General features: G+C 57.8%; 8 protein-coding genes across 8 annotated transcripts in view; 3 read left to right on the top strand and 5 right to left on the bottom strand.

Moving 5' to 3' along the window:
- The first annotated feature begins 95 nt into the window (after positions 1–95).
- Positions 96–1,703, top strand: SPRG_06070 (hypothetical protein). Its single transcript, XM_012344795.1, has 6 exons — positions 96–276; positions 321–371; positions 419–603; positions 651–707; positions 758–845; positions 892–1,703. The coding sequence occupies exons 1-6, from the start codon at positions 139–141 to the stop codon at positions 1,642–1,644; spliced, it is 1,272 nt and encodes a 423-aa protein (XP_012200185.1). The 5' UTR covers positions 96–138; the 3' UTR covers positions 1,645–1,703.
- A 224-nt stretch (positions 1,704–1,927) lies between these two features.
- On the top strand, positions 1,928–3,069 carry SPRG_06069 (hypothetical protein). The gene is made up of 6 exons (XM_012344794.1): positions 1,928–2,133; positions 2,178–2,300; positions 2,346–2,468; positions 2,512–2,633; positions 2,688–2,810; positions 2,861–3,069. The coding sequence occupies exons 1-6, from the start codon at positions 1,959–1,961 to the stop codon at positions 2,966–2,968; spliced, it is 774 nt and encodes a 257-aa protein (XP_012200184.1). The 5' UTR covers positions 1,928–1,958; the 3' UTR covers positions 2,969–3,069.
- SPRG_06068 (hypothetical protein) lies at positions 2,994–5,460 on the bottom strand. Its single transcript, XM_012344793.1, has 4 exons — positions 5,265–5,460; positions 4,400–5,213; positions 3,281–4,351; positions 2,994–3,232 (listed from the first exon to the last, which is right to left on the bottom strand). The coding sequence occupies exons 1-4, from the start codon at positions 5,417–5,419 to the stop codon at positions 3,083–3,085; spliced, it is 2,190 nt and encodes a 729-aa protein (XP_012200183.1). The 5' UTR covers positions 5,420–5,460; the 3' UTR covers positions 2,994–3,082.
- Positions 5,461–5,904: 444 nt separating this feature from the next.
- SPRG_06067 (hypothetical protein) lies at positions 5,905–6,716 on the bottom strand. Its single transcript, XM_012344792.1, has one exon. It carries the CDS (start codon positions 6,641–6,643, stop codon positions 5,981–5,983), a length of 663 nt encoding a protein of 220 aa, XP_012200182.1. The 5' UTR covers positions 6,644–6,716; the 3' UTR covers positions 5,905–5,980.
- Positions 6,717–7,458: 742 nt separating this feature from the next.
- On the top strand, positions 7,459–8,517 carry SPRG_06066 (hypothetical protein; the record flags this gene model as incomplete). Its single annotated transcript, XM_012344791.1, has 2 exons — positions 7,459–7,932; positions 7,984–8,517. The coding sequence occupies 2 exons, from the start codon at positions 7,459–7,461 to the stop codon at positions 8,515–8,517; spliced, it is 1,008 nt and encodes a 335-aa protein (XP_012200181.1).
- A 2,123-nt stretch (positions 8,518–10,640) lies between these two features.
- SPRG_20116 (hypothetical protein) lies at positions 10,641–12,332 on the bottom strand (the record flags this gene model as incomplete). Its single annotated transcript, XM_012344949.1, has 1 exon — positions 10,641–12,332. One exon carries the CDS (start codon positions 12,330–12,332, stop codon positions 10,641–10,643), a length of 1,692 nt encoding a protein of 563 aa, XP_012200339.1.
- A 618-nt stretch (positions 12,333–12,950) lies between these two features.
- Positions 12,951–14,573, bottom strand: SPRG_20115 (hypothetical protein; the record flags this gene model as incomplete). The annotated part of the gene is made up of 1 exon (XM_012344948.1): positions 12,951–14,573. The coding sequence occupies one exon, from the start codon at positions 14,571–14,573 to the stop codon at positions 12,951–12,953; it is 1,623 nt and encodes a 540-aa protein (XP_012200338.1).
- A 965-nt stretch (positions 14,574–15,538) lies between these two features.
- SPRG_20114 (hypothetical protein) overlaps positions 15,539–15,925 on the bottom strand; it is a gene marked incomplete at both ends in the record, with an annotated part of 828 nt that continues 441 nt past the window's right edge. The window contains one exon of the mRNA XM_012344947.1: positions 15,539–15,920. Within this exon, the coding sequence (XP_012200337.1) occupies positions 15,539–15,920 (382 nt within the window). The remainder of the gene's footprint in view (positions 15,921–15,925) is intronic.

Raw genomic sequence — 15,925 nt, 5'->3', positions numbered from 1 at the left:
GGACAATATGGTGGACTTGTATATTACATACTGAAAACAAGTGTATATAAAATACAATACGAGATTCGCTGGGTCTTATACCTCATATCCGGATATTTCGACCTGCTGAGGGATGTCAATTTTGACTTCGCCATCGTCATGAGCACGGCGAAGCGCACCCGTCCGGCGCAGCTCGCTTGCGACGAGCTGCCGCCCGCGAGCAGCGAGCAGCGCCCGCGCCAAGAGCCCGACAGCGAAGAGAGCGTGCCCACGGTCTCCCGCTGGACGCGCGAGCAGGTACATCGATCGTCCTGTCCGACCCGACGCCGCACGACGCGTAGGACGAGCAACTGAATCGGGGCATTGAAAAGTATGGCACAAAGAACTGGAAGGTGCGCAATGCGACTTGGATGCATCGAATCTGACGACCGTCGCGTAGGCTATTGCCAGCATGGTGCCCGGCCGCAACCACGCGCAGTGCCTTCAGCGCTGGAACAAGGTGCTCAAGCCGGGCCTTGTCAAGGGCCATTGGTCCTTTGACGAAGACGACGCACTCATCAAGCTCGTGCGCGACGTGCCTTCGGTGCAATGGTCGGACATCTCCAAGCAGATCCCTGGTCGCACGTACGAGGCTGAACCTTTCATTCGTCACCTCAACGAGCTGCTGGTAGAGCCAAGCAATGCCGCGAGCGCTGGAAGAACCACTTGGATCCTACCATCAACAAGGGGTACGAGCAGATGATCTCTGCGATTCAAAGGCATATGAATGCGTCCCTAGCCCGTACAAGTCGGACGAAGACGTCGTCTTGATGAACGCGTATCAAGAGCTCGGGAACCGATGGACGCAAATTGCAGAATTGCTGCCGGTACGGCTACGACCCATTGCAATCAATTCGCTCACGCACGGGACAGGGCCGTACTGAGGACTCTGTCAAGATGCGCTGGAAAGTGCTCAACCCCCATGCCAAGTCCAAGGCCAAGCCTGGTCGGCCACCGCTCATGGCGCCACCCACGTCGCCGCCCAAGCCAATGGCAGCACCAATGCCGGCGGTCGAGTCGCCGGAAGCGGTCACGGATGTCCAGAGCGTGTTTGACGACGAGGACGACGGTGAGTCGCAACAAGTTCTCGCGCGCCGGACGTCCTCGCTTCTTGAAAGCTTCCGTACGCACGATAGCCTCTTGAGCTTCTCGAGCCTCAGGGCCGAAGACTGGGAGGTGTTTCAGGAGCTTATGATGAGCGATCAGTTCGCATCGGCCGTCACGACGCGCGCGCCGACCGAGATGATGTCGATCTTCGACTCGTTCAAAGACAAGAGCATGACCGACGACGAGTTCCATCGTCTCGTTGGCGTCATCGAGGACCCGGAAGCCATCATGGACTTTATCCAGGAGACGTATGAGTCGGTCGATCAAGATAGTGAGTGGACCATCCCGCTCTGCTCGTGTGGCTGCGGCGAAACCGAGCTGATGCACCACGAGGCTTCGCTTGCGCACTTGGTGCCGCCGCCGCCCGCCTTTGCGTCGCAGCCCGTGCATTTCGAGACGTACGGCTCGTACCAGCCCCACGTGCAAACTAACAGCCTCAACGAGTACGTCGAAGATGTCGACGGCGTCGAAGATCTCATGACGGCCTTCCATGTCGGCAAGCGCAGCAATCGTCGATAGACCCATAATTCATTTTTCATTCAATTGATGTACCGAAAGGTGTCTTGAAGCGAGAGGAAATCACCTCCAGCGTTCTAGTTATGCATGTATGACTAGGGTGGCTAACACAGGGCGAACGCATGGTGTCGAGCACAAAAAGGCAATTTAGCCCGCCCGCTTGATGCTCTATAAAAACGCAACTTTTATCCCGACCCTCGCACAAAAGTGGTCATGAGAACGTGGTCATGTGCGTGCCGTTAGACTCTATCAAGCGTCCGGATACGGATACCGTTAGATACGTTCTTCGTCATTTTCGGGAGCGACGGTTGAGGGCGATGGGGGCCTCAGGATCGAAGGGCAGCAAGGAAGAGTTCACGTACGAAGACTCGGACGAGGGCTTCACAGAGGCCTTGAAGGTCAACCTCCAGCGCCTCATTGCGTACGCCAAGAGCGCCGATGCCAGCTTGCAGAGGGAAGTCGCCGAGAAGCTCGCGAATGAGGCTGTGAAGCGTGAGAGCACCTGCTGCGACGATGGAAGCTCATGGCGTCTGTAGCGGACCGCCAAGTGCAAATCGTCGAGCTAGACGGTCTCCAGCTGCTTTTGCCCTTGACGCAGTCGAAGGACACGGAGGTGCAGCGCCTCGCTGCCCACGCACTCGCCAACCTCTCGGTCAACTGTACGAGTTGACTACCATATTGGCTCTTCTCATGCAGTGCGTTAGCCGACAATCAAACCAAGATGGCGAATGAAGGCGGCATTGACATGCTCATCGATCTCTTGGCGTCGGACAACGAACATGTGCAGCGCCAGGCGGCGAAAGCTCTGGCGAACCTTGGCGTCAATGGTACGGCAGCGACACATCTCGCCGATGCTGATACCGATCGTAGTCGACAACAAGGAAAAGATCGCCAAGGCGGCGGGATCAAGCCACTCATCAAGCTGGCGTGCTCGAAGCAAGTCGGTGTCGCCGTCGAGGCCATTGCCGCGCTCGCCAACTTGGCTGTCAACGGTATAAAGCTCGGCATCTTTCGATGTACACTGACTGATGATCTGCTTTGTATAGACGCGAACGAGGTGGAGATTGCACGCGACGGTGGCTTGGAACCAATTATTCGCGGAGCCAAGTCGGATTCGATGGAGCTGCAGTCGCAAGTCGCGCGTGCACTGCGCAACCTTTCCGTCAATGGTGGGTCATTCTCTCTTATCGCGGCGTGGCTAATGCATGCTGATGGGTAGCCGAGAACAAGGAGCTCATTGTGCGCCTTGGTGGCGTCGACGCGCTGCAGTTTCTGGTGCGTTCGCCCAACGACCGTATTTGCCAACAAGCCACGCGCGCGCTCGTGAACCTCGGCGTGAGCACGTCGGATTAGCGCTGTAGCCGTGTCAACACCCGCGACGTTTTATATTTTTCATTCATGCACGCGCCATATCGCATTACGACGCCGAGTAGCAGATGCCTTAGGTCTGGCGCTTGGCCGTCCGGTTGTCGGATCGCTTGTTCGGGAGCCACGCGGCGAGGGGTGGCACTTGGCTCGCAGCGGCCGAGGCCGCGGCGCCCTGCGTTGCTTGCTGGGGCATCATGGTTCTCCGCTGCATTTCCCCGCCAATCTACAAATGCAATCAGGAGCGTGTTGCACATGACGGGGGCGGTAATACCTCGTAAAACGACGACATGAGCAGCGCTTGCTCGCGCTTCTGGATCGACTTGAGGTCCTTGAGCTTGGACTCGAGGAGGTCGACCTTGGCCTGCTTCTCGGCCAGTTGGTTGCGGTGCGTGCTCATCGCGACCATGTACTTGCTCTGCACCGCATGGAGCGTCTTTTTCGTGTAGGTCTCGAGCTTCTCCTTATCTTGCGACAAGTTGTTGATCGTTGTCTCTTTCTCCTTCAGTCGGTTGGTGAGTTCGCCGATCGTCGCACGGAGCGAGTCGCTCTCTTCAATGTTGTTGGTGAGCTTCCGCGCCTGTTCTTCGTGCGCCTGGAGCTGCGAGAGCAGCTTGGCGTTCGCGGCTTCGAGGTGCGCCACTTGCTGCGGCGGCGCTGCCCCCGACGATGACGACGACGTCGCATCGCTCATTTGTTCGAGCTGGCGCTTCATCTCGAGTGCCTTCTCTTGCCAGACAGCCTTCATGCGCAAGGCGTCGTCACGCTCGTGCTGGAGCAAGAGCACTTCGCCACTCGGACCCGTCGACGAGGCGGCCGCCGCATCGCTGCTCTGCGGCATCGCGCTGAGCTGCTCCTTGAGTACCTTGTTTTCGCGCTCGAGGCGCGCAATCTGCTCGCGAAACTGCATGCCGCCGCCCAAGACGTCAGCTGCGCTCGTGTACATGCCCATGTCGCTCCCGTCCTCGTCCGGGACGTTCGAGCGCAGCTCCTCCAGCTGGTGCTCGAGGAACTCCTTGCCATGCATCGCGGTTTCGAGCTCTTCTTGGAGCTGACGCACCTTGTGCTCCTTGATTTGAAGCGACGACATGATCTCGACGTTGGCCGTCTCGAGCTCGACGACCTGGTTCTTGTACTTTTCGATCGCGAGCTTGAGTGTCGGCATCGTCTTGATTGTGCTTTCCAGGTCGAGCATCTTCTCGAGGTAGGACGAATTCTGGCTCTCGACCTCCTTGACGTGCTGCTTGATCGTGTTCATCTCATCGAGCTTCTGCTTGTACTTGACGACCGTGCTCTCGAGCTTGGCGAGCGCCACGAGCTTGGAGCGCGAAATATCGAGTTCATCCTGCACACAAAGTATTAGGTTGGGTTGGAACAATCCTTGTGATCGTACCGCTTGCCGACGAACTTCATGTTCGAGCACCATCATGCGCTCCGACGACTCCTTCTTGATGTGGCTGAGCTCGTCCGTCTTGGCTTGGAGCTCCATCGTCAGCGCGTGCTTCTCGGCGTTCACGAGCTCTTCGAGCTTCTTGTTGTCGCGCGCGATCGATTGTTGGCGCTCCGCGTTGAGGCGACCGTTCTCGTCCTCGAGGTTGACGATCCGCGCGCGCGTCGCGGCAAAGTCGATCGCGAGCTTCTCGTACTCCTCGGTAATGCGGCGCTTGTCTTGCTCGGCGTCCTGCCACTTACTCTCGGCTGTCATGAGGCGCTCCTTGATTTCGTTCATCTCGGTGCTCGTGTCGGCATGGCTGTAGCCACGAAGGGGTGTCATGTCCGCGGCCGCCGGCGGGGGGATGCTCGGTGACATTGTCGGCGAAAAGGCCGACCCGCTGCGACTGCCCGCGGGCGACATGGGTGGGAAGAACGACGTGAGCTGTTCGATGAGGCTCATGACGCCGAGCTGCACGCGCTGCTCGAGGTTCAAAATGCGCATGACAAACGTCTGGCGGTCGGCGCAGTTGACGGCGCAGTACAAGATGAGAGCCGCGAGCTTCCCGAGCTCGACTTCGGTCGGGATGTCCATACTGGACGCCCGCGAGATACCATTGAGGTCGACATAGGCCGCAACGTCGCAGCGCACCGCGAGCTCTTCTTGGTAAAACGTCTCGATGCCACGCGCAATCACATTAAAGTTGGCCGACTTGAGGATCCACGTCATGTCGCTGTCTTCCTTGATGCTCTCTAGGTCGACGTAGTCGGGGTCGCTAGCAGGCCAGCATGAGGAAGAGGGCCCTTTCGCTGACGATGGATCTTACATGCGGTTGACGACGCGCCCGAGGAAGATGCCATCGGCGAGCGCCTGCCATGTGAAGTCGGCGGGGGCGGCGACGTCGGCCGCGAAGGTCTGCAGCCACTCGAGGAGCGACGCCCGCTTGTCCTCGTCCATGCTGAACGCGCTCGAGTCGTCCATCTCGTGCTTCGTCCCGACCCGTTCTTTTGGGAGAAAAATGCAAATTAGCATCTATAGGAAATGACTGTCTATCTTTTTCTGTCGTTTCAGCCAATGAAATCGCACAAACGTGGTGACATATGACCAATCACGACGCGGAGGATTAAAGCCTGGGATCTCGACAGCTTGTCATGACGCAAAGTCAACGCCGTCAACAAAGAAAAGGCCGGCAACGACGAGCAAGCCAGACCAAGCCGCGGCTGCGGGATGGATGCGAGACCACCATGGACGCTTTGCAAGCTATGCACGATATTACGGTAGGTAGAGAGGGCTGGGCAATCAATGCTACTCCATAGAGGTGGCAACGGGTGCAAGAGACGCTGTCCATCCACCGCCGCAGTGGCGCCCCTTCGGCGCCGCCTCAGACGTGATCAGAATCGCGGCTGCCAGCCAGCCCAGGTATGTTGATGATTTGGTGGTTCTGGATCGTGGACGGAAAGCAGATTGTAGGAAAGAAGTGGACCCAGTAGGTTTACAGAATGTAGTGTTGAATGTGTAGTTACCAAACGCTAGAACGAGCATTTAGTTGTCGGCGACGACCCACTCGTCGATCGAGCGGGTGTAGTCCTGGATCTCGGCCTGCGTGAACCACATGCCGATCTCGTGCTTGGCCGAGTCCGGGCCGTCCGAGCCGTGGACAAGGTTGCGGCCCGTCGAGATGCAGTTGTCGCCACGGAGCGTGCCAGGGGCAGCCTGGTTGGGGTTCGTGGCGCCCAAGATCTTGCGGCCCGTCAAGATGACATCCGTGCCTTCCCAGACCATGCAGACGATGGGGCCCGAGGCAAAGTACTTGACAAGGCCGCCGAAGAACGGGCGACCAGCCAAGTCGGCGTAGTGCTCGCTGGCGCGGGCCTCCGTGGCCGTCATGAGCTTCATGGCGACAAGCTTGTAGCCCTTCTTCTCGAAGCGGCCAATGACCTCCGAGATAAGGCCACGCTCGACGCCATCCGGCTTGATGGCGATGAACGTGCGCTCGTGCTTCGTGCCGGCGACGCCCGTGTACGGCGTGACGCGGGGCGCGGCCTTGTTCTGGGCCGGCGCCGAGAAGGCGAGGGCCGTGGCAGCCGTGATACCGGCGGCGACGATCCAGGGGGCCGAAGCCTTCTGGGCGAGGGCGGGGGCCTGCGTGCTCATGGCGCGGGTGGCGTTGCGGGAGAGGTTGCGGACGACGCGGCGGGCGAACATGTTACTGTGAGTACTTGGAGGGCAATCCGAGAATGGCGAGGATAGCCCCACGTTCGCAAGCTCGGCCTATCCGTGCTCCGATTGGCCCACACAGCGCCTTCGAATTATTACACGCAAATCGTGTAACGTTCGATATAAACCACCAAAATAGTGTGCACGTTGCAGATTCAGTGGCCACCCACGTGCAACCCATGAGCACTCGTTTTATACTGCGACGCACGAGCGCTGGCAAGATGCCAACCTGCTCCATCAGCAGACCACCCTCCGCACCGCCGTCGGGAGCGGTCGCTTGTATTGCTCACGTCGTGACTATCACTACGCGGCCGTAAATCGCGCAGGAGTATCACATCGTCGACCAGCTCTGCATTTTGCGTTGACGTGGGCGGGGCTAGATACGAAAAGTTTGGTTTTGTATGGAAGACATGTTGATTGTGGTTACGGACAACTTGCTAGGTGCAGCTACGCTGGCATGACAATATTCTTTTATAATGAAACTCAGCTTTCCGTTTCGAATCATGTGCACCTAAAGAGGTACGATTTCATACGAACGAGACCAAATAGGTCAATCACTGTTTCAAATTCCTACTCCTACTACGTGCGATAGATGGATCTCACAACTACACTGGATGCGGTGAATTTAAAACTGAGCGCTATGGAGTGGCACCGGGCCAAACGACTGGCGCCCACGGAATGCCTCTAAAACTCGATATAGATGTATTCTGACAGTGGTGACCGGTGGCCAGCGGCGACTCCGGGTAGGTACGTCTATCCGGATCGTACTTTGGCGCGTGCGAGCTTAACCGGATAATCGCAGCATGCTGCAGCGCATCAGTCTCGTGACCATGGCCGCCACGCGACGACGTCTGCGCTCTAGTAGCAGCGCAACCAAGGAGCTCCTAGACGACCTCGTCGCTGCGCCCAAGAAGCCCAAGCGAGCGCCCAAGGTGGCAACGGCCAATGCCATGGCGAAAGAACGCACGTCGGGCACGCGTGCCAAGGCGGCGGTCGCCAAACCAGGCAAGTCGCTGGACATCGTAGCGCTCGCTGCCGACGCCGATGCGCGCATTGTGTACACGTACCCTCGCCTCGTGCAAGGCAAGCTGCTGAAGCGGTACAAACGGTTCCTTGCCGACATCCAGCTCGCGAACGACGAGGTCGTGACAGTGCACTGCCCCAACACGGGGCCCATGATTGGCCTCTTGGACCTGCCGCTTGCCAACGTCCAGCTGTCCGTGAGCGACAACCCGAAGCGCAAGTACGCCCACACACTCGAGCAAATCCAAGTTCACGTACCCCTTTTTCGTCCTGCCATCTCGTGCTCAACGACGGCATCTCATTAGAACGGCCGTGGGCTCGAGTGGGTCGGTGTGCACTCGATGTCGGCCAACGCGATGGTCGGGAACGCGCTTCGCCACGGATGGCTGCCGGACGTCGTCGGCCATGCGCTTATCACCAAGATCACAGCCGAGGTCAAACACACGGCCCATAGCCGCATCGACTTTGTCGTCGAGACAAATGGCCCCAAAACGTTTTACATTGAAGTCAAGAGCGTGACACTACGTATGGACAACGGCCGCGCGGTCTTTCCCGACACGGTCTCGACGCGCGCGCAAAAGCACGTCGACGAGCTGATCGCGCTGCGCGCGTCGCACGGGACGTCGATCCAGCCAACGATCGTGTTTTTGATCCAGCGGCGCGACAGCACGTCGTTCGCGCCGTCGACTGTGCACGATCCTGCGTTTGCGGCCCTCTGCGCGAGCGCCAAGGCGGCCGGCGTCCACCTCTTTGCCTATGCGTGCGAGCTCATCACGTCCTCGGATGCTGGCCACATCGTTTTGCTGCCTGGTCCTCTGCCCGTGCACACGGACGATTAGCTGTATCGTGGCATGAGGTTAAACTATGTGTGTGACGCCGAAGGTCAATCCAATCGAGCCTTGATGACGGAATGTACGCAGAAATGCACTTCATCTTGACGAAATCGTCGAGCGAGTGCTTGATCATCCGCGCATTTCTTGACTCTTCGTCCCTTTAGCAAATCTATCTATTAATTGAATAAGGACTTTTTTGCGCGAAGCGCGGCACGAGCGCAGCGAGGGCACCCGGCGGTAGCCGGGCCGGTGCGCTAGCACGGCAACGTTGTTGGAGCTCTAAATAATGTGTTTTGACGCGCGTAGCGCGTCGGGAAGGGTCAAATTCGTTTAAGTGCGAGTGGCAATTGAGAGTCACGCTCAATTGACTTGATTTTGTATCAAACGTCACATTAGTACTTAACGGGACATATGCGCACTTAGCCGCGCGCAGCCGGGTCGTGCGCGATAGCGCACACCACGAGCGTAGCGAGTGCATCCGGCGATAGCCGGATCCCACCCGGTAGCGCGGTTGGGTCATATGGCATTTTTGTTTGTGGCAACGTCATATCGCACTTGGGATTTGATCCGCGCGCAGCGCGCCACGAGCGAAGCGAGTGCATCCGGCGATAGCCGGATCCCGCGCGGTTGCGCGGTAGAGGCTCATGCTATGTGCAAGCGCAGCGAGTGCTTTTGGCATCGATGCACGCAGCGCCACCCTCGAGTGTAGCGTGTGCACCCGCGATAGTGCACGGCAGCGCGGTACTAGGAAAGTGTGCGCGCGCTCGGCCACGATGTGGTGGCGCGGCGCAGAGAAGTGGTTGAAGACGGTGGTCATGGTGATGAGTCGTGGTAGGGGCATATTCCATGTGCGAGCGCGGGAGTGTAATGTGCGCGATAGTGCAGTCGGTATTGACTGTGCATTTCAATTTGTGCGCGAAGCACAGAGCAGAAGATCCGGTCATGGTGGGAATGCGAGTGTGTGGCATCTGCGACTGCGATCAAAGAAGCCAAGGAGCTGAAGAGAAAGATCCTCGCGGGCGATGGCAACAATGCAAGGTCGATGCGGCTGCACTTTCTGAAGAAAAGTGCGCGTGTACAGCGGCCTGCGACTGAGCGACGAAGTCATGGGATCGCGTCACGAAACCGGTAGAGTAGCTGGGCCGGGTAACCGGAGCACATAGCTGATTCGACGCCATTGGCCCTGCAATGTTGATCTTTGCGTGATGCTGCAGCAGTCTGTTATGGCGTCTATGCAAGACGCGTCCGTCTATGCAGTATTGGACCCGATTGCTGAAACGATGTGAAGGCTAACAGACCACAACTTGGCGGGATGGGGACGATGCACCAGCCTCACCGCCACCCAAGAAAAAATATTTGACGTCGACGCCGCTGCAGCACTATAAAGATTCATCTTTTGGACAAACACACCAGGTTGCACTGCAGTGTGGTTCCCGGCCAAAGGCCGGCGGCGCACCGCAGCGAAGCGGAGGTTGCGTTTGCACACACATTTGCCATGTGAATGCGTGTCTGCATTGGGCAGGGTGTGCTGAATGGTACATGAAACCGAACACCGATGATTGATGGCATCCACACAGTCCATGCTACGACACCGGCGCACCGCTAGATTGCACGCTGCCCCGATACCAAACCGAAATCAAAAAGCTCGATGGCACCCTGCACATAACTTCTACACAAACGAAACTACTGCGCATGCTACGCAGAAAGACCGCTAGATGGTCCACCGGCCCAATGCCCCACCTAAATGGCAAAGCTCGACCGCACTCTGCCCCAATAAAACACGAGGTGTGGGGCAGGGTACGTTGAACGTTGAACGTATATGCACATGATTATATTTTGATGGCGTCCACACTGTCCAAGCTACGACACGATCCCACCGCTAGATTGCACGCTACCCCAATGCGAAACCTCAACCAAAGAGCTCCTGCCCCAAGAATACACGGGATTTACCCTAGTACTAGTAGTAATACATTATACTTTTGGATAGTCCAACCGCGGCAGAGCTCGGGCTGGACCGTCGACTACCGAGCAATCGAACGTGTTTGCGTTGCAAGTGACGTGAAGTCCAAAACTTATCGTCCCATTCCAACAAGTGGGGCTCTTCCTTGGGTGTGTGTTAAGTTAGGGTCTTAAATGTACTCGCCCCACGGGTCGGCGTCGTCCAGATCGATCGTTGGCGGCGCAGGCGATATGTTGAAGAGCTCCTGGATCTCGTCAAAGGTCTTTTGGCCCGTCTCGGGCACGACAAAGTAGACAAACAGCGTGTAGCCGACGAGCGTCGCGACAAAAATCAAAAACGCATAGTCGCCGAGCGCTTCCTTCTCGGACAGCGTCGGGTACAGAATGCCCACGAGGAGGTTGGCGACCCACGTCGCCATCGTGCCGAGGGCGCCGGCGCTCGCGTGTAAAAAGTCGGGAAAGATTTCGCCCGTGACCATCCACGCCATGGGGCCGATCGAGAAGCAAAAGGCGCCGACAAAGACCGTCGCCGAGACAATCGAGAGCGTCGAGAAGCCTTGCGTGAGCGAGACGACGACGCCGATGGACGCCAGCACCATGAGCGACATGAAGTTGAGCAGCAGCGTGCGCCGCTGCACCTTGTCCATGATGCGCGCGGCGACGAGGATACCGCCCGTGCGCACGACGTTGACGATCGTGTTGCCAATGCGCGGGTCGGTGACGCCGGCGTGATAAAAGATGGACGACGAGTAGTACATGATGGCGTTGATACCGCAGAGCTGCTGCGCCGAGCAGAGCACGATCGCAATGATGAGCTGCTTGCGGTATTTCTTGGAGAAGAGCGCGCGCCACGGATTGATGCCAAGGACCTCGTGCTCCTCTTCGTCGTGGGCCGCGATCAACGCGTTCACGATCGCGTCCGTGTTGCACGGACGGTACAAACGCTTGAGCTCGTCGAGCGCGCCGTCGTGGTCGCCTTGCGCGATGAGCCAGACCGGGCTTTTCGTTGTGAGCGGGAACAAGAGCATTTGGATAAAGCCGAGCACGATCGGAAACCCGACGAGGACGCGCCAGCCGTCGCCGTACCCGACAAAGTAGTGGACCGTGGTTACCGCCAAGGACCCGAACGCGACGCCGACCTGAAGCCCGGTTGAGAACATGCCGCGCATGTGGCACGGCGAGATTTCCGAGATGAGCACGTTGCAGACGTTGATGGCGGCGCCGGACGCAATCCCCGAGACGAGCCGGCCGATCGAGAAGAGGTAGATCTCACTCGAAATGGCTTGGAGGAGGCCGCCGGCGATCATGACGATCGCATTGAGCAGCAGCGTTTTCTGCCGGCCGTACTTGTCGGCAGGGTACCCGCTGCCCATGGCGCCAATGGCGCCGCCGAGGATCCACGCCGAGACCGCCATTGTCCACTCGTTCTCCGAGTGGCCGCGAAACATGATGCAGTCATTCTCCGGGATCGGACGCAGCGCGCAGTTGTCGTCAAAGGGCCGAAAGTTGAGCTGGGACATGAGCCAACCAAACTGGAACGAGCCCATGAGCGCGACGATGATCGTCGCGTACAGGATCGGCGCCGGGATGAGCGCTTTCGAGTGCTCTTCATGGAGCATCGACTCGAGGCGGCTGAGCTGGTGCCGCGACGTGCTACGGCGGGACGCGCGCCACGACGGCGAGCTCAGTCGTTTCCTTGCGCCAGGCCTGGGTGAGAACTGCACTGGCATGTACACGTCATCGTCGTCGTCGTCGTCGTCGAGGTTGTCGTCGCCGGCGCTGTTGGGACCGAACGTGCCGTCAGTCGAGTGCGCCGTTGGCACCCGGTCGGGCGACGCGTCGAGGCCGGTCCGGGATGCCATCATGTGATCAGTAATGGCAGGCAAGCGGGCAAGGTCGGCGTGTTAGTGGCTGGTTCTATATTGACTTCAACCTTTTGAAAAACCGCGTGTTTTTGTGCTAAAGAGGGTGCGCATCCAATTGAATTCTGGATGCCACGTCATGGAAAAAGGACGAAACGCGCGCTGAAAAGCGGATTTCAACAATTTCAACCACGACACGCTCGGTGCCGATCCAACTCGGCACAGACTTGGATTCCGCTCCTGGGGATGGGTCACTCATATAGTCTTCGTATGCAATCGCCATCAGCTCAATCGCCATCAGCTGCTGTATCACCCTCGGCCAATCGCCTGCGTTGAGAGGCGAATGAATCGAGCGGAACGCTAAAGCCTTTCTTCTACCTGAGCCACAGACAATACTGCGCAGAATACCACCTTGTAGGTTCACCATAATAAGGCAACGCTCGGCATGTGCCACAAAGAACACAAGGAAGAAGCGCGATGAAACGGCCCATTTAGTTAGGGTTAAACGTCAAATGCACCCGTCTGAAGTACCACCTTGTAGGTTCGAGTGCAAGTCGATCTTTTTAACAAATAACATTATATTTAAACGACGATATCAAAAGTTGTCAACACAAACGTCTACTTGAAGCTATCGAACGGGTCGACTTCAGTGACGGGCTTGGGCGACGGCGGCGAGACGCGGTCAAACTCGGCTTGGATCTCGTCAAACGTGCGCTGGGCAGTCTCGGGCACGACAAAGTACGTAAAGACGATGAAGATGACGAGGAAGCCAAGGAAGATGAGGAACGCATAGTCGCTGAGCACGTCCGGCTTGGAAAGCGTCGGGTACGAGACACCGACCAGAAAATCACCGCTAAAGGTAAACATGGTGCCAATGCCGCCCGCGCTCGCATGCAGAAAGTCTGGAAAGATCTCGGCGGTAACCATCCACGCCATCGAGCCGATCGAGAAGCAGTACGCGCCGACATACACTGCAGTCGCAAGCACCGAGAGGATCGGGCTAGAGAATATGAGCGAGATCGAGATGCACGTCGCCGCCGCCGCCATGACGCCCATGCCAAAGAGGAGAAGCGTGCGTCGGCGGAACTTGTCCATGACCTTGGCCGCAAACACCATGCCCGCTGTGCGCACCACGTTGATGATCGTGTTGCCGATCCGTGGGTCGTTCACGCCAGCGCTCGCAAAGATGGACGACGAGTAGTACATGACGGCGTTGATACCGCAGAGCTGCTTGGCCAAGCAGAGCACGATCGCAATCGTGAGCTGGAGACGGTAGCGTTTCGAGAAGAGCGACTGCCACGGGTTGATGCCGACCGTCTCCTCAACCATCTCGTCGTGCGACGCTTGGATCGCACGCAGAATGGCCTCCGTATCGCACGGCAGGTACAACCGGTTGAGTTCGGCGAGGGCCAACTCGGGCTTGCCGACGGAAATGAGCCAGACAGGGCTCTTGGCCGTGAACGGAAGAAGAAAAATCTGAAGACCGCCGAGCGCGATCGGGAAACCGACCAATAGCCGCCAGCCGTACGAGTAGCCGATAAAGTAGTGGCACGTCGTGACGGCGAGCGAGCCGAACGCAATCGCGACCTGCAGGCCCGTTGCGAAGAGCCCACGCATCTCCATGGGCGAGATCTCGGAGACGAGGACGTTGGCGACATTGACAGCGGCGCCGGCGGCGATACCCGAGACGAGGCGCCCAAACGCAAAGAGATAGATACCCGTGGACGCGCTCTGAAGGAGCGCACCAAGAATCATGACCATCGCATTGAGGTACAAGGTGCGCTGACGGCCATACTTGTCAGCGGGGAAGCTGCTGCCGATGGTGCCGATGGCTGCACCGATGGTCCACGACGTGACGGCCATTGTCCACTCGTTGCCCGAGTGGCCGGGAAACATGATGCAGTTGTCCTTCGGAATCGGGTCCTCGCCGCACTTCGAGTTGAACGGCTTGTAGTTGAGCTGCGTGAGGATCCAGCCGAGTTGAAAGGTGCCCATGAGCGCAACCGTGATGGTGACGTACAGCGCGCGCGTCGGCTGAAGCGCCTTGGATTGCTCTTCGGGAATCATCGACTCGAGGCGACTGAGGCGGCGCCGGGAGGACGAGCGATTCGTGGACCGCGACGTCGCCCGCTTCATATCGTGCATCGTTGGCGATGACGGCGGTATCGCCACAAAGACGTCAGGCTTGGGCGTCGAGACGACGCCAAAGTTGGTCGTTGGCAGGAGCTGTGTGCCGGCCATTGCAAGTTGTCAAGTGCCGAAGTGCTAGAAGACGTGGTTGTAAAGATCGCGGACCGCACGTTTCACCGCGTGGCTCTGCGATACACCCATTCTATGTCTATTGCGCTTGACGAGTTTGCATTTTAGCAGACGGTGATGCGCCACGTCACATCCTGTACCATGACAGTCGATGATAGCGCTCGGCAAATCGGCTTTTGAGCACAAAACTACTTGCACCTCGAGATCAACCTTGAACACTTGTAAAGCAAACGACATATTCATATACATACTGATGATTTCAACGAGCGACAAGCAACGCGCGTTTGCAGTTGTCGCGACGAAGACATGCAAGATCGCTGTGCCTCCTTGAAGCTCCACCAAGAGCCACGCTGACTTACAACGGTGTAATCCCAGGTCAAATTCCCCTCTTCGTTTCCATAGTAGAGCGAATCTCAAAGCATCGGAGGCCATCCTTCAAGCCCTTTAAGATGTGTTTCGGGTGCAAGAAGAATCCGGCGGGCAACCTTCTTGCAGTGGTTTTGGCCCAGCAGTCCCACACGTGCGGAAACGAGACAGCGGCGGCTGAAAAAACGGAGCTTCCGCACTTGTCGCCACACCAAGCACGACGCCGGTGTGCAAGCGTTGTATGATTGGCCACAGCCCTCGTCGCACGGTACATGGACCGAACAGCCCCGCGCTCTGGCACCTTGAAGTTGGCCTCGCGAAAAAAGATGCATTTTGAGATCATTCGATGTACGAGTTTTACAAACCTCTCCAATCCAATATCGACGACACCGACTTTAGTCGATCCATACCGACTACCAAACCGACTATGTGTCCGATTGTACTACGACTAAACCGACCCCGTCAACGACGATGCATAAGCACAATGACGGCATTTTATACAATTGTAGTCGTTCCAAAGAAACCAGGAAGTATTACACAAAAAGACACAAAATTAGTTTATAAATCTAGTTGACGAGTACCTAGTCGATGCTCGCGTACGGGTCCAATTCGACTTGGGCCTTGGGCGACATGACCGGGAGCGGGTTGAAGAGCAGTTGGATCTCGTCCGACGTCTTGTGCGACGTCTCGGGGAGCATCACGTACGTGAACGACGCGTACCCGACGAGGAAGGCGAAGAAGAGGAGGAAGGCGTAGTTGGAGAGCGCGTTCGTGGCCGCGATCGACGGGTAGAAGAGGCCGACGATGAGATCGGCGATCCACGTGGTCATGGTGCCGATGCCGCCGGCCTTGGCGTGCAGAAAGTCGGGAAAGATCTCGGCCGTGAGCATCCATGCCATGGGTCCGATCGAGAGCGAGAAGGCGCCGACATAGATGGCCGTCGAGAGGAGCGAAATGACGGGACTCGC

The sequence above is a fragment of the Saprolegnia parasitica genome (genome assembly GCF_000151545.1).
Source record: "Saprolegnia parasitica CBS 223.65 unplaced genomic scaffold supercont2.20, whole genome shotgun sequence".
Classification (NCBI taxonomy): Eukaryota; Oomycota; class Saprolegniomycetes; order Saprolegniales; family Saprolegniaceae; genus Saprolegnia; species Saprolegnia parasitica.
Note: the sequence above shows the minus strand (reverse complement) of the source record. Positions and strands in the feature narration are given on the sequence as shown.

Excerpts from the sequence above, each read along its gene's own strand:
- SPRG_06070 (XM_012344795.1), top strand. The coding sequence starts at position 139 with ATGAGCACGGCGAAGCGCACCCGTCCGGCGCAGCTCGCTTGCGACGAG. Across the intron at positions 708-757 it reads GATCCTACCATCAACAAGGG|CCCGTACAAGTCGGACGAAG; the intron begins GTACGAGCAGAT and ends ATGCGTCCCTAG. Across the intron at positions 846-891 it reads AAATTGCAGAATTGCTGCCG|GGCCGTACTGAGGACTCTGT; the intron begins GTACGGCTACGA and ends CGCACGGGACAG.
- SPRG_06069 (XM_012344794.1), top strand. The coding sequence starts at position 1,959 with ATGGGGGCCTCAGGATCGAAGGGCAGCAAGGAAGAGTTCACGTACGAA. Across the intron at positions 2,469-2,511 it reads GGCGAACCTTGGCGTCAATG|TCGACAACAAGGAAAAGATC; the intron begins GTACGGCAGCGA and ends TACCGATCGTAG. Across the intron at positions 2,634-2,687 it reads CGCCAACTTGGCTGTCAACG|ACGCGAACGAGGTGGAGATT; the intron begins GTATAAAGCTCG and ends TGCTTTGTATAG.
- SPRG_06067 (XM_012344792.1), bottom strand. The coding sequence starts at position 6,643 with ATGTTCGCCCGCCGCGTCGTCCGCAACCTCTCCCGCAACGCCACCCGC.
- SPRG_06068 (XM_012344793.1), bottom strand. The coding sequence starts at position 5,419 with ATGGACGACTCGAGCGCGTTCAGCATGGACGAGGACAAGCGGGCGTCG. Across the intron at positions 5,214-5,264 it reads GGGCGCGTCGTCAACCGCAT|CGACCCCGACTACGTCGACC; the intron begins GTAAGATCCATC and ends CTGGCCTGCTAG. Across the intron at positions 4,352-4,399 it reads ATGAAGTTCGTCGGCAAGCG|GATGAACTCGATATTTCGCG; the intron begins GTACGATCACAA and ends CTTTGTGTGCAG.